Consider the following 16,105-nt stretch of genomic DNA (forward strand, 5'->3'; position numbering starts at 1 on the left):
AATGAAGTTTATCCAATATCTTGGTTCAGCAGCAGTGTCCCAGTAGAAAACACAACCAGTGAATACAGAGGAGGGGATATGCAGTTATACTGCATACAATCAAAGCAACAGCTGCTAAGTGTAATTCACTTCAATATGAAATCCAATGCAACAACATCAATCTAAATGCCTAAAACGTTCTTACAGTTGAGTTAACTGTGACATTATTAGCTTGGTAAGAATTGCAGAATTTGCTTCAAGGAGATTTAATTGGACTGCATTTACTTGTGCTGATATTGCTATTATGTCTAGGTTTTTCACGTAGGTTTCAGCTGAGCATCACATGTGTGGGCTAGCTATTGCATTTGTTTGTCTGTTTGTTTGTCTGTTAGTTAGCAGGATTACGCAAAAACTACGGGACACATAACAGCGAAAACTTGGTGGAAGGCTGTGGTGTGGATCAGGGAAGAAACCATTAAATTTGGTGCAGCTCTAGAGCAGTTCCAGGATTTTCTTTCTCTTTCTTTAACGTTGCAAGAAAAAATTCAACCGTTTAAATGAAGGAATAATGAATTGATCTTGATGAAAAGAATCAGGAATGTTTAGGGGTGTGGCATTTATGAATGTGTGCAATTTTGTTTATTTTGGAAAATCTGGAACTAGTAGATTTAAATGTGGTTTCATAGTAGTTTAGGCTTTTTCAGAAGCTGTTTGGCAACAACCAGAAAGCTGTAACTTCCACCAGTGGGCAGCTGAGAAAGAGAATGTGGTCTTAGCTAGAATGTTTTTTGAGAACATTTTATGATTATTGCCCTCTCTCTACCCCTCAATTTTTATTAATTGCAAATTCAGGGGAAAAAGTCATTGTCGAGATCTGTGTGGTTGATCATTCTGCTATAAACAATAATAAATATACTGTTGGTATATTTTCACAAGTTTTTTTAACTGTGTCTCATGCTAATTTATATTCCATTCTGACCTTTAAATGGCCTGAGAATAATATTATTAATCTGGAACAAGTACTTAAAGTCAATGGATGGATTTTGATTTGGGCACCAGTTACTTGTGGTGTCCCACAGAGATCTGTATTTTGACCTCTTTTGTTTCTGTTATGCATGGAAGATTTGGCCAGTGCATTACCATCCCCATCCACATTTGTTTTCATCACATAATAATAATGATTAATAAATAGTAATATATTATAATATGTACAATTATATAATCTAAAATAAAACAAATTTAACAAATGTGAATGTTAATACATTAAACTTCATGATATGTGGTGATAAAAACAAAAGTTACTGTAAGTGAAATTCTTTTTTGAGACTTGAATGTGCTCTCTTTTTCCAATATATACTTACACTTACAGAGCACTTTATTAGGAACACCACTGGGTAGTGCCCCCCTCTGCTCTCAAAACAGCCTCAGTATTTTGTGACATGGATTCCACAAGAAAAACTTTCCCCTGAGGTTCTGCTCCATGTTGACATCCCAGCACATCATCTCCTGTCTCAACACATTCAAACAGGTCTACTGGATTCACAGCTGAGGTTCACTGAAACTTTTACTTTGTGCCAGGTAGCATTATCCTGCTGGAAGAAGCCATTAGAAGATGGAAAACTGTGGCCATAAAGGAAAGAGCATGGTCAGCAACTGGACTGTGACATTCAAACCATGATTGATTGGTATTAGGGGACCTGTAACCTTTCTGTCAGCTCCAAACAGTCAGGCTATTCTCCTTTTATTTCTGTCTGTTTCTTTCTGCAGAACTCCTGGTTGCTTGGTACTGTTCATTCTCACTGTCACTGTCTCTTTAGATCAGATTTAGGAGAGCACAGCTGTGGAATAAAGGCCGTCATATGGCCATACAGTCCTCATCTCTCACAATTTTAAATTCAGGCTTGGATCATATTTGATGAGCCAAACAACATGAATTGTACTGTTGTGGCCTGATTTATTCTGGTATCTTTTGCAAAAATTATACTTGCTGTACTGTGCTTGTTAATGAGCATTATGCTCATGTAACCTAAAACATGACAGGTTTAATAGTCCTGTTATTTTTATATAATGTAAAGCATGGTAATTGATTTGTGTCCTCTAATGATTGACTGGACATTTAGATGTTTTTATTCCTACTTCACTTTTTGGTGAGAACTTTTTTGTTTTATAATCACACCAGCACAATCCTCATTTTTTCCTGTTAAATATAACATATTAATTTAGGGCACTTAGTCACTCAAAGCTGCCAAGTTGATGATGGTATCTACTTCAGAATATGGGGCATTTAGGACTATGGGAACTTTGGCTACCAATAGAAGTGGAGAGAGAACACAAAAAACTATCCGAAAACAATTACACGTATACAATCACAAGTATAAGTCAAATCAATGATCAAAATAGCCCCAGAAGTATAGACTCCAATTGATAAAAAAAAAAAATCCTCCCTATTTTTTTCAACACGTTACAATATGGTAAATACATCAGTCAAACACACGCATGTTGTCTGTCAAGTCAAAATGTGACAGGTGTGAATTCATCAGATCCAAGTCGCTCTATCAATATACTGTACGATTCCAGATGCAGCCAAATGGGCCTGTAGTCCCACTGAAAACATCTGAAAAAGACCGACAGTGGCACTGAAAATTATGATCAGACATTATTAACCTGTCAACCAATCATTGTTAATAGAATATTTTATTTACAATGCACTAAAACTGTTTCTTTCTTTTCTCATTTTTGGCTAAAAGTAAACATCTGGTGTCTTTACAATTTGTTCCTCTTTAAGGTTTTAATGTGCGCAGCTAAATTGGTTGTCCTTGCACTTGGTACAAGGCCCAAAAGATGCCCTGTCTCCCCGTCCCCTTACAAATAAACCAGCTAAAGAAGGAGGTGAACAGCATTCTGCTGAATAAAAAAAAGGAGAGAAAATAATTATATCATTCTCATAGATTAATATAAGAGCATTCATTCTTTGCTCAGGACAATGTTACTCTAACTAAATATTTACATCCCAAATACTTGTTCGATGCTATATTGATATTTAAAATGTAAAAAATAACAATTAAGACAGTTATCCATACAACAATTTGACCTTTTTGCTGATTTGTTCATCGTCACTGCTGAATTGTCATCAGAAGTAATATTTGTTTGTGTGCAGGCCTTTTTTCAATATAGCAGGGTTAGGGCTAGTGCGACCGAGGGGCTGGTCGCTTTCCCGCTGACTAACAAACGGACTCATAATGTTGAACTCTTCATGTTTGACAGGTCACAAGTAAACTGTCAAACATAAACGTTTGAGTGACATAGTTGGAGATGACTTTGTTTGACTCTAGAGCTCAGACAAAGACATGTTGTCTTTCCCCTGAAGTGTGTTACGCGTTGTGCTCAGTGATTGTGTGGTCCACCCTGGGGGCATTGCCATAACTGTGGGTTGACAGTTTGTATTAAAAAAGGAGGGGTCAGCGAAATGTTGGATTGACCACATAGTGACCCGCTATAAAATATAGGTTTATTTGTTTAGGACAGTGTGGGCTGCACATGCAGTTCAGTAAAGGCTGATTTGCCTCGTCTTGTTTTTCCTCATATCCCTAGTGTTAGAAGTCGTGTCAAGCACACAGTGGTTTCTGCTCTGTAATCCACTAATTAACAAGTAAATTCTAATTTTCTCCAAACTAACCAGACAATTAAAATTCATAATTTCCTGTTTGGATTTAAACACTACAGGCTTCATGCACGGCTCCTTCCATGGATTCCACACTAATTGGCCAAGTAAAAAAAATAAAAGCTGAATGTGGCAAACAACATTGTGAAGTCTGTCCTCTGTGTGCAAATTCAATCAATTTTTAAATCATGCACACAACATGAACAAGCACTTATTCCCACTCTGTTAACTCCCACAATTAGGCATACGTGCGTAATGAGATGCACTTCATGAAAACTGATATGTGTGCAAATGCTTTTGTCCTTTCAGGCTTTTAGCCGGACCGAATAAAAAAAGTGCAAGTGTAACGATAGAAATGTCACTGCGGCACTGATGTGCACACTGTCAAGGTGAGGCAAGGTTAAAGGTATGGTTAAGTGGCCTTTAGTCAGTTAGTGGCACCATCTCACAGCAGCAGTTGATGTTCAGAGAGCAACAGCCTACGGAAAAAATTCCATAGTGATGTTTGTGACGATGGGGGGTGATCGGACAGCAGCGCTCTCTCCCCTCGACAGGCCGTCAACAGGAAACTAATTAAATGCAATGTGACAGAAGAATGTGGCGACATCAGACGGGCTCAGCGGATGTGGCTGGTGGGGATAAGCCTCCTGTTGATTGGCCGTTGCATTCTACCCACCCTGGTCTCAACAGTGTCAGTCCAGCAGCCTTGTTCTTTCAATTAAGAATAACACTAGAAAGCAGTTGCTCCGGGTGACAAGCCGCATGTTAGCTGTGACCAAAGCATGAATAGTGTAATTAACCACAGGCCAAATGTTAATAGCGCTCATACCTCACCCTCTTCTTCATTCAGCATGATATGGTGTTTAACGCAATTTTGCTGGTCTATGATGAGAGTGTTGATTAGGTTCAACATTCAGGAAATTTGGAGGCCACAACCTGCAGGACCTTCGTCGTCATGACAGACATCCCCAGGGTGCAAACCTCGTACGCTGTGTTTTTCTCTCTTATTATGAAAATCAATTCTGGAACATTGTATATGATTTGCGGGAATCGGGGACCTGAGAAATTCCTTGAACAGTTAGTGCAGTGGATTTTGTTACGACCAGGAAAAAAAATACAGGTTAAATGCTGCCTCACAAAGACTTTAACACAGATTCAATCCTACTTCCTCTGCTGCGGTCATAATTACTACAGCTACTAAAGCCGCATCATATTCGTGCATTTCGAGCCCATTTTGTGTCCCAATATCTGAGCTGTACGACACATTTTAGAGTCTGACCTGTGTGGAGTACAGCAGGTGTGTTCAGGCGTTCTGCTGTATTTCTGACATCTCAAATACTTTGTTCAGCTGTTGTCAGCCTCCTGCACTGTTGAAGCCGAGCCATGACTCAACACTCAACTCAGTGCCTTTTATAGACTCAGCGTCAACAATAGCCAGAGGCATAATGCTTTTGGATTGTCTGTCTGTCCCATTCTTGTGAATATAATATCATAAGAAATGTGATAGAAAAATTTAGTTGGACTGAAGATTAAACTGATTAGATTTTGGTGGTTAAAGGTCAAGGTGTCACATCTTTTTGCCTTGTGTATATGATACCTCTACTATAGCATATGGTACAACTATTTGCTTGGGCTCATACACAAAGTGATTTGACTTTGATTTTGATTTTGGTCAAGGTCATGGTGACCTTTTTTGGCTTGTAAATACATTATCTTAAGACTACCTCTAGAGAATCCTTTCAAATGTGGCACAAATGTCCCTTAGATTTACGGATTAACTGTTTCGATTTGGGTTGTCAAAGATCAAGGTCATTTTGGACTCACAAAACCTGTTTTTGGCCTCTTGAACCTTCTCAACCGGAGCCCATCTTAGGTAGCCAAAACAAACCTGCCACTATCTGCCTGCTAGGATGCTATTACTTATAGGGAATTAATTAAGGGTGCTTGATACTTAAATTATATAACTGTTTAACTACAGAAGATAGTATCTGCCTCATACAAGTGAGTGATTAAGATCCTGGTCATCCCCACAAGTAATAAATATCACAAGTCCAGTAAAGGCTGCATTTTAATGAATCCTAACTTTTGAGTAGAAAGTTGTGCACATACTGGATTTTCAAGTACCAATTTGTACTTTGTGATGGTTGTAAAGGAAAAGTAAATATATGAAGGAAAGTGCATGACATTCTGCTTTTTCTGCACTTGTTGAACAACACTCTGCTCTCAAGGTTGGGGAGGGGAGCCAACGTGACTGATTAAGAAAACGTGTTATGCCTCCTGCACAGTCGTGGTTGACACATTCTGCATGTTTTCGTCACACTTCCTCAAAAAAAACAATTCTGCCACACAGTTTATCTGTGAGCTGGAATGAAGCGCTGCTACTAAACTGTTGATCCAGTTATATTATTGTAATAAAAGCACTTCAGGGACACCAAGTATCTAATTACCTCAGATGTGTGAAAGTGTTGATTAGATAGATAGATAGATAGATAGATAGATAGATAGATAGATAGATAGATAGATAGATAGATTTGTCTTCGGAAATCCATCTTGTGCATCTTGTTGTCGGACACTTAGAGAGAACAATAATACCTCCAACACAGCACAACAGCACCGACACCATACATTACCACAGTAGGCATACACAACCCGTCATATAAAGTGCTCTACATGTTGTGAGGTGTAGCACCCTCACACACCGAGATTCTGTTATTTATGTGTCACAGTTTGTTCAAGAGTGCGATACTCGTGGGCACAAATGATCTGCGAGTGCTGTTGGTTCAGAGAGATGGCCCCTGAACCCTCTTCCTGATGGTAAAAGCTGGCATGTGCTAAAAAGGGGATTTGTGCTTCGTTATGGCTTGGCCTTTCTTCACCACCCGAGACTCACAGTTCATCGTCATACATTTTTTCTGTTGTCCAGCAATCTTACTGGACATATCAACTATTTTATGCAGTTTATTTGTATTATTCACAGTGAAGCAGAAGGTTAGGATGCTCTCCACAAATAAAGTAATAGAAGAGGAACCTGTCTGTTCACTTTAAACTGTCTCAGTTTGCACATGAAAAAATGGTTTCAGTATAAAACCCTCTACTTACCAACACACATGAACACGCAGTCACACATAATTACAATCCTGGGCCCCTGCTTGAATAAATCCAATGAATTCCCCCAAAACACCAGGATCTTCTCAGTAATTCATGTCATAGTTGTCACCCAGGGAATGCTCTTTTGCTGTTGTGAAACTGTAGAGTCCGATCTGATATCTCAGCCAGTTGTGGCAACGTGTTAACCGAACAGATGTAGCGAACCCTGTAACTCATCTAATTCATTAACATGGCAGCATCGTGTTGACCTCTGAGCCTCTGTATTCCATTAAAACCCAGTCTCCCTCCCTATTGTCTTTCTTTCCTCTTTGCCAGAGACAATTGCTGAGTTGCATCCGTGGTGGGAACTGCCCCGGGCCCAACGTCAGCTCGCTGCAGTTGCCTGGAGATGTGAGTTTCTTCGCCAACCAACTGGCTGTTCCCACCGTGGAGTTTGCCTTCGAGCAGACCAAACCGGAGGAGGTATGTTTAGACCTGCTACACATACTTTCACTTTCACATTGTGCCCATTGATGACTCTGTTGTCTGACAACCCTCTCATTACTGTAGTTGAATTTTCTTTTTGCTAAGGTGTGCAAACAGGGAGTTTCTTATTCATGCAAACAAAAAGGAGGCTGTATTTAGTTTTTTTTTTTTTTTTCGCTTTTGAATAATCTGCTGAGTTTGCCATAGGCCAATTTGTTTATCTTCAGATCTTAATTAGAAGTGAAAACTTTCTTAGTGAAGACACACACTCGCAGTCACTAACCTATCATGTGTTTAATAAAAGTCTCCTATTTAAACAAAAAGATTACACATTATTCCACTGCAGTAATTTGTCCAGTTCTGACATGTTGGGGGATTGGGTGTGATAACAGCCATCTGCAGCATAGAAGACTAATGGTTTTATTTTTGCAAAATGGATTATGTCTTTATACAAGCAACAAATAACACATCACACAGCTTACAAATTATGCATGCCCCCATTTACTTCTATTAAAAATGCAGTATTGATGCTTGTTGTACTGCCTTAGGGTGGAAATGCAGAGATTTAGCCGCAGCTAAGTCAGCCCACTCAAATTTGGAACTTTGTGCTTGGACGGCAACTTTGAGCTTAATTAGTGCGAGTGATCTTCATGATGTTTATCTGCCCTCGAGGCATCATCACAACCTGAAAATAATAGGTAGTGGAGGGTGAAATCCACAGCACAGGCCTTATTTAACAGAGACAAAACACAAAATTGAATTAGAAACTGTATGATTCATAAATATGCCTGACCGTGTTAGGGGAAAGTCCTGTGTGCATACATTAGCATTGACTTAGTAGCATTTAGGCTGAGCTGCAGTAGTAAAAACATTAGTGCATGACCCCATTTCCAGGAGTGCTTCATTTCTTTTTATGAGACTTAAGGAAAGCTGACAGAGACATACATATATATAAATACATATATGTATATGTCAATATGTCATAGGGCATATATTGCTTTTTTCTTGACTTCACAAAATGTATTAAATGAGACACAACATCATGTGCACATCTTCCCCAATCCCCAAATAGCCACAGAACAATTTCTTTAATTTAACAAAAAGGTATAATTGTAATTACAATTATGGAAACACAAAGGGAAAATAACCTATTCCCTTCCGATTGGACTAAATTTCAAATTAGCAAACAAACATGGCTATCTTGAAATAAAACATTGGAATAATCTATCGAAAAAAATCAATTCATCAAATTATATTTACTTAACTTCCTAATTAACCAAAAACATTAGGACATTTTGTACAAATAAAGTAGCAGTCCACTACTGTCGAACAAATACTAACTCAATGAGTTAAAGCAGGCAGGTTAAAGAACAAACAGCTGGTGATGTGGAAGGTTGGGAGAGGAGGGGGATGTGCGTCCCCTTGCAGCTATACAGCGCCACCTTCAGTCTTCTTATACTCTGTGATGGACCAATCCGCTGAAAGGACTCCCCGTAGTCCACCAATCATGATTCCGTCCTGGCACAGACCTGTTTCCATTCATCACACACTCCACATGGCAACATGCACCAGGAGAGAAAATAAAACAAAGACAAACAATGACCGCAGTCGTAACAGTGATGTTTACCAAATGTCTGTTCTTTTAAAGTAACAAACAAATATTAGTGCCGCAGCCAGCATCTATCATGGATTATTGCTCATGCACTGATGATGTTGCAAACCCCCCGGGGTGTTGATTGTGGCCTCATTGGTTTAATTACATGTATTTGTCCGAGATCATGTACAAAAGCATTAATCTCAAAAAGGAGAGTTGCTTTGTTCCAGATTTAGTTGCTACTTACCCTCCATCTGTCTCTGGGCAGGTACAAACAAACCTGTGGGAAACATCTAAGCTGAAAATAGGAAATTCATCTTCTCTTTAATTGGCCCACTTCCATCTCTACAGCCGATTAACTTATGTAGCCTTACAATTAGGCTCTGCCATCTGTCATCTTAAATTATATGGCTGCACCTGAGAAATGAGTGAATCTATCTGTAGAGCATCACAAGCATCCAAAGAAGAATGTATTGTTGCCAACACTGTTTTTATATTGAATGTCACTGTTGCAAGAGGACAGGTTCCTTATTACTGTCAGGTTGTGAGACCATCAGTTTTTTTTAATCACATTAAAGCTCAATCAAAACATTATCTAAGTTTTGCCAAAACTGTCAATTTCAATAAAGGTGTCTCTTGCAATAGAATGCATGTGCCAGTTTAAAAAGGTCAAAAGTAGAAGTGAAATGTATCATTGAGGCCAGTCAGGACTCACATCCTTCCCTGAGATGCTTGAGAATACAAACAGGTGTGTATCTTAGATGATGAACTCAACTGGAAGGTGAGTTCATCATCGTAGAGCATATGACCACACTTAATGAGCTGCTCACATATCACTTGAGCTTGCCTCCCTCTCAGGGGCGTTTTCTTGTATTTTGATTCCAATGAAAACTCATCACATTAGGCCCCAACCATCACAGGCCATGCTAACCTTAAAACATATGACATGTTACAGACATGCAGCCTTCTGCAGTAGCACTTGTTGCACTGCATTTAAAGATAGCGACTAGAGAATTAGCTTCCCACGTTATCTAGGTTGTGTAGCTGTAAACTATGACACCAGTGTCGTCAGAATTACGCCTGGGCCACACTACCTGCATGTGCTGCAGAATGGCTTTTTCGGCATCCGTGTTATCAGAAAAGAGTGTCCACACTGCCTGCGTGAGCAGTGTGGCTCTGTTGGTGTAGCCGTGCTGCTCTTCTAGAGATTTGGGGTCTTGCCTATTTTCTCTGTGTGCAGTGCGTGGTTCACAGCAAAATGGGTATTGAAAATGATCTTTCACCACGTTTCAACAAACAAATATTTGCAACACTTCCTGTACCCATTTCAAAGTAAAAGCACTCCAGCGTTTCTGTTGACCAAATCCATTCATTTGTTTTAAAGGTTCAGTGTGTAGGATTTAGTGACAACTAGTGGTGAGGTTGCATGTTGCAGCTGAACACCCCTCACCTCACCCTCCTCTTCCAAACATGAAAGAGAACCTGTTGTAGCCTTCAGTTGTCATTAAAAACTCAAAAGGTCTTTAGTTTGTCCAGTCTGGACAATTGTAAAAAACATGGCAGCCTCCGTGCGAGGACCTGCTCCCAATGTAAATATAAAGGCTTCGTTCTAGGGTAAAGAGAACAACAATTCGTACAATGTTTACACGCTAGTGAAAACACAGGATTATTTTATATTAAATTTCTTCCGATAGATGCACAGCAGACGTCCTGCCTGTGTGAACAGCTTTCCAGATTCACACTCATGAGCGGTTGTTTTGGTGGGGGGTGTCCACCTTTGAGTAGAGGAGTAGTTTTTCAAATATATATATATATATATAGGTGTTGTTACATAGAGAAGCCCCAAACGATTGACTCTATTACAGGCACTGAGGGGTTCAAGAGGATTTGAAACATTGTGTTTCTCTTGTGTGTGTCTCCCTAATGATGATAGGTCCATACTTTGAATGAACTAATGGGCCATTAGTTTTTCGGGTCCATGCCAGTCACAAGCCCTTAGAAACTTCAGCCCACAACAGGGTGTCCCTGTCTGCCCCACAATACTCTCCTTATCTACAGGGACCTCTTTATGAACTACGGTTGCATTATCTGAATGTAGAGACAATTATTGTTTGTCACAGAAATGTGTAGCATTGTCTATACGGTATGTTGCACTGATTTTTAAAATAGGCTTACCTTTTTTGCCAAAAAGGTAAGCTGAGAGCTAGATATATCAGCACCTGCTTACATAATCATTATTTAATGTTTTTGTGTCGTTATGGTCACAACGAAGGCCATAAATGGAGCTCAAAATAGAAAAAGAAAAATCAGAGCTGTCAATTTGTGGAATATTTAGCCCAGTTTACCCTCAGTTATTTTTAACAGTCATATATGTCGTATTTTTTAGATTCATACTGTATTAGTCATAACGCTCACAATTTTTTTTTTACTTACTCTGAACACATATTGTGTTCTGCTCTTTGCTTTTTCTTCTATGACACATTATCAGTACTGTCACGGTGAGTGGTTCTTATTTTAAGCAGTAGTGAGCAGAACTGTGACACTCACCCGATTTTTAGCCTTTCCCCCAAAAAAGAGGCCCGCTGTATTCAGACCATGAAATCTGGGCGATGGTGACAGTAGATTTTGAAGCAGATTTAGCCAGGAACTATAATATTATAAGCAGTTTATGTACATGTTATAAATTAATGACATTTGAAATATCCACAGCCGACTACAGCCCTTTGTTGGGGTTCATCCCCAGGCGCTGCTGGAGGAACCTGCAAAGTGATCTGATGAAATCGTTTCATCTTTGCTTTTATTTCATGGAGAGATCAGAGGTCTTACAGCCTGATTCAGTGGTCTTGATCCATCAGTGGGTGAAAGTTTGAATGGAAATCAGATTTGTACACAAGCTTTGAGCATCTGCCCCTTGAGTGCACTCGAATGGATTACTAGGAACATAAGATGAATTGAGTGATATTCTTAGTAAAAACAAAAAGGGCTTTTTTTTTAGGGCTGACACAGGCAATAATAAGGCGTGTTTGCACCCTGAACTCATTAAGGTAATCTATCTGAGCCTGTACATACTGCCTCAACCACATGATCACCTTTAGAGCAATTTCTGCCTCTGTTCAGCATTGTTAATTATTCCAAACAGACCTTTATATGCGATCTACTGTGTGTGTAATTATATCCATTCATCCTCATTTGACCAGTAAACAGAGTCGTGGTGCTGGTAATGTGTCGGGAAACCAGCAGATGTTGTGTAGCAGTGCCACAGCGTCCATGACAGGAGTGTGGTTCGTCGAACATTTGTTTTCCAGTGTAGCATCTGTTTTTTCTCACTCCATGAAACTTTTCCTTGCTGCGCAGTCATCACACCAGCCTGTGATTATTCACACTCTGCAATCATTTTACAAAGTTAGTTTTGCTAATGAGATGAGATGAGTCATCTGCAATTTCAAACCTGTTTAGTGCACAAAAGTTTATATCCACACTATTAAACAATGGCATGACTTGAAGACAGTTTGGCAGATGAGCGATATAACCATCATCTCGCCATAATCATTCATCATGAAGATGCACACGAAGAGCTCCTCCCGTGTGTCTTTCTTCCCCACTGTGCACCGAAATCTGGAAGTAAGATTTCATCCTGTTGGAGCCAGGCGTGGGAGTCGTCTCTGACATATGTCATCTAGCAGTTGCATTGGCTTTGGGGACCTGAAAGGAACTTCAGACAGGCTGTGAGGTGTGAGAGGAATACCTGACATCCCCTCATCTTTGCTGCTCTGTGGTTCCCGGCCACATTCAGGTGCAGGTGGGGATAGCATGGGATCAACAGAGCCAGACGGATCTTCTTTTTTGACACGTCCATGTACTCTATTTAGACTGGAGGCCATTACTGTTGCTCTCTCTAGAGACAATAATAGTCCTCAAAAATCTGAGGACCATAGCTGTGACACCTGCCCTCCTACTGCCTCTGCACATCTATAGTCAACAGTGTGTGGATGAGACGCGTTCTCAGGACTAGTAGGTGTGGACAAATTGGGTTTGACTGACAGCTCAGTCTTAGTTGTAGGACACTGGACGTAGAAGTGCTGAGGGGGCTGCAACCCCCTATTTGCGAAGGGCTATAATTGCAAGCCCAAAACATTAAAAACAATTTAAGAAAATGTCACATTTTGTTTTAGCATTTTGAGATTAGAATAGTAGAAGCCAGAACACATTTTTCAAATAAAATTAAAAATATTTGATTTCTGTGTATTCTGTGCATCTGACACACAAATGTCAAATGTGTTGTAAGTAACGTGAGGTGCAAATTGAAAGGATCACAGAATTTAGTGGTGATTCTACTGGCTTAGCTGTAAGTGTAAACTGTTTTAAATCTTATAAAACGTTGTTGGTCATTCAAATTGTGTTGTTATGCTGCTGTACAGCGTTAAATATGACACCACTGCCAAATCTGACTGACTTCCAGTGTCCCTGCTTGTTGACCTGTTCTCATTCTTCTGCAACATCATAAATTATCTCAATATTTTCCACCCTTTTTCAACCTGATCAGGTCTAATCAGCCAGATGAACTAAAAACTATCTCTGTGAGTGTGTAGAGATTTTAAACTTTTTTTAAAGTGCTGTCTGAAATATAGCAGAGCATAAAAACACAGCTCTGCAAAATGAGTGGTTTTTAGTAGATCCAGGTCAACAACAAATTATGCATCCTTGGCTTTTTATTTAATATCTTCTTCTGCGCCATATCAGCAAGAGCTATAATTATCTAATATTAGATTTTAACCCATGTGCCAGTAAATTCTTTACAGGCTGGACAGGCTATAATTCAAATCCTGTTGACGAAAGAAAGAGAAGCCACAAATAATTGCTTCTATTAATTGACTCCTTTAAGTCAATGTGACCCGTAAAAGTTGTTCTCTGTGGCATAAAAAGACAACACAGTGAACCAGCTTCTGCATCTGCCCTCACCTGTTTAATATGCAATTTCAATTTCCTTTTTTTGGGGGGGGGGGGGGGTTGAAAGTTAGTTTTCACTGTTTCCCTCAGATGTGAATGCTGCAGGTCTCAAGCGTAAAGCAGCAGCGTAAAGCAGCAGCGTAAAGCAGCAGCGTAAAGCAGCAGCGTAAAGCAGCGTCTGCAGCTGATTTACACAGGAAAAAAATGCTTAATGTCAACACAGTTATCAGCCTGTCTCACTGTAAAATAGACTTAACTGCAGCTAGGTCCTGTATAGCTTGCTTTTTAACTTTGTCGTAATATAGGATAACCACCGTCGAAGAATTCATTGCCCCCCGATGATAAAGCTGGGTATGCAGGCGAGCTGTAGTGTGGTGCAATGGCTCAAAATAGCTATGCAATGGTAAGGCCGGCCAAGCTGGTGACACACTTAGGAAATCCTTCATTGACCAGACTCATTTTGTCTTATTCCGATTCGGCCACTCTGAGTAGAATGAGTCCTCCACAGGATGCAGCTCCGGAATTGGGACAAAGCTACAGGTACATTTTATTGCACCACTCCCTGTTGTGACTTATGGACCCAAAATGTATTTCTCTGATGGTTAATGTGTGAGAGCTTGTGTTACTTTCATTGTCAGATAATCTAGATCTTCCTGTGTTAAGTACCAGTTGCAAAGATGCTTTTCACCCCCCCAGTGTCATTCAGCATTACCCCAGTTTTCTACAGAACAATTGGCCGAGGAGTGAAAAGTAAGACACACATTCCACACAGTGTACATCACTAAACAAGTAATTTACCACACGTGTGACAAGATGCTTTGAACCTGGTAGCATTTCCATCACACCACTTCAGTGCAGCACATCAGGTCTTAATTTATCATTGGCTCTGGCAGCAGAAATATCGTTTTATTACACCAATATAGGGTGGCATTCAAATGGTGTTCCTCAGCCGCATGTCTGCGCTGTGAAATACGGTAAATGGAGTCTTGTTAAGTGGCAGTAGATACCTGTCAGAGCCTTCAGCCTTCCTGGAAGTCTGAAGCTGATGAGGAATGATAGAAAGATATTACATCTGCATCCCACTCTCCCCTGCACAGCTGCCAGGCTAAAATCCCCATTGGTGCTTCAAGTGGTTATGATACCAGGGGCAGTCATGCAAGCAAAGGCACATGAACACACAGCCATGTGCTTGCATGTGTGCATGCTTCCATCTGACACATCTTAGACGAGATAATTCCATCTAGGACTTTGCAAATGAGGATGAGTGAGCGTGAGAGGGCATATGAATGAAACCTGTGGAGAGGTGGGAGGCACCAGAGTGAGAAGGAAGAAGCTGCTGAAGTAGGATGATGGGTTGTTAACATCAATAAATCATTATCTTTTAAATTTGAGACATTAGCACAAATTACTGTACGTCTTTGCCACAGTCTCTAGAGTCCTGTACACTGCATGTTTTATTTGGATTTAGATGCATTATTATATAACACAAAAATGGAAAATGAGCACTTTACCAACCAAGTCATTAGGGCTTTGTTTTAGAGACGTTAGAAAAATCCTTTAGAGCCACAGAAGACGTTACAACTCGGTTCACAGGCTGAGAAGTAATCCATGTGTGTGAGGGTCCCTTTAACCCTTCATACATCCATCCATTTTCTCTCACTTCCTTGGGGACAACGGGCAGGGGGACCCAGGCCTAAAGTAAAGGATTTTGACTAAATTTCACAGGTACAGCTAATTTCAATTTCTCTGCATGTCTAAGGACATGCAAAAGGGGGGGAAACCCATGCAGAGAAAGCATACATGTATACACATACACATTTAAGATAAGCTGATTTATTGGTGGATGAGCTGTTTGGTCCAATAAACCCTGCTTAAGAAGATCATCAGCCATTTCTGTATGTCCGATACTTTACTTTGCTTTCCAAATACAGAAAACTGCTACCAATCCTTTCATGACACAGCTTTTTATTCATGAAAGACTTTATTTATTATCTCTTCCATGTAATAGCTTCTGAGTCACCACTTGAAGTTCGAGATGAGAACATGAAAATATACTTTTATTCTGATTGGGTCAAGGGTAATTTTCAGATGACTGTCCAGCTGAAGTTGTACTGCTGAAAGGCTGTAGATACTAGAAACTGTTTACAGCTATGGAAGTATAACATCTTTCCTTGTGTTTTCATGGGATTTATTGACCATACGAAAAAGCAGAGAATATTGACAACACTGAGGGGCGGCTGTTGCTCGGGAGGTAAAGTGAGTCGTCCACTAATCGGCAGGTTGGTGGTTGATTTCCAGGCTCCTGCAGTCTGCATGTAGAGGTGTTTTGGGCCTAATGGGCGGAATGAGTG

At 40.0% G+C, this 16,105-nt stretch overlaps 1 protein-coding gene across 1 annotated transcript in view; it reads left to right on the top strand.

The window, feature by feature from the left end:
- LOC117760528 (inactive N-acetylated-alpha-linked acidic dipeptidase-like protein 2) overlaps nt 1-16,105 on the top strand; it is a 473,414-nt gene that overhangs the window by 349,735 nt on the left and 107,574 nt on the right. Inside the window, exon 15 of the mRNA XM_034583636.1 lies at nt 7,064-7,210. Within this exon, the coding sequence (XP_034439527.1) occupies nt 7,064-7,210 (147 nt within the window). The remainder of the gene's footprint in view (nt 1-7,063; nt 7,211-16,105) is intronic.

Source organism: Hippoglossus hippoglossus, chromosome 4 (genome assembly GCF_009819705.1).
Source record: "Hippoglossus hippoglossus isolate fHipHip1 chromosome 4, fHipHip1.pri, whole genome shotgun sequence".
Taxonomy (NCBI): Eukaryota; Metazoa; Chordata; class Actinopteri; order Pleuronectiformes; family Pleuronectidae; genus Hippoglossus; species Hippoglossus hippoglossus.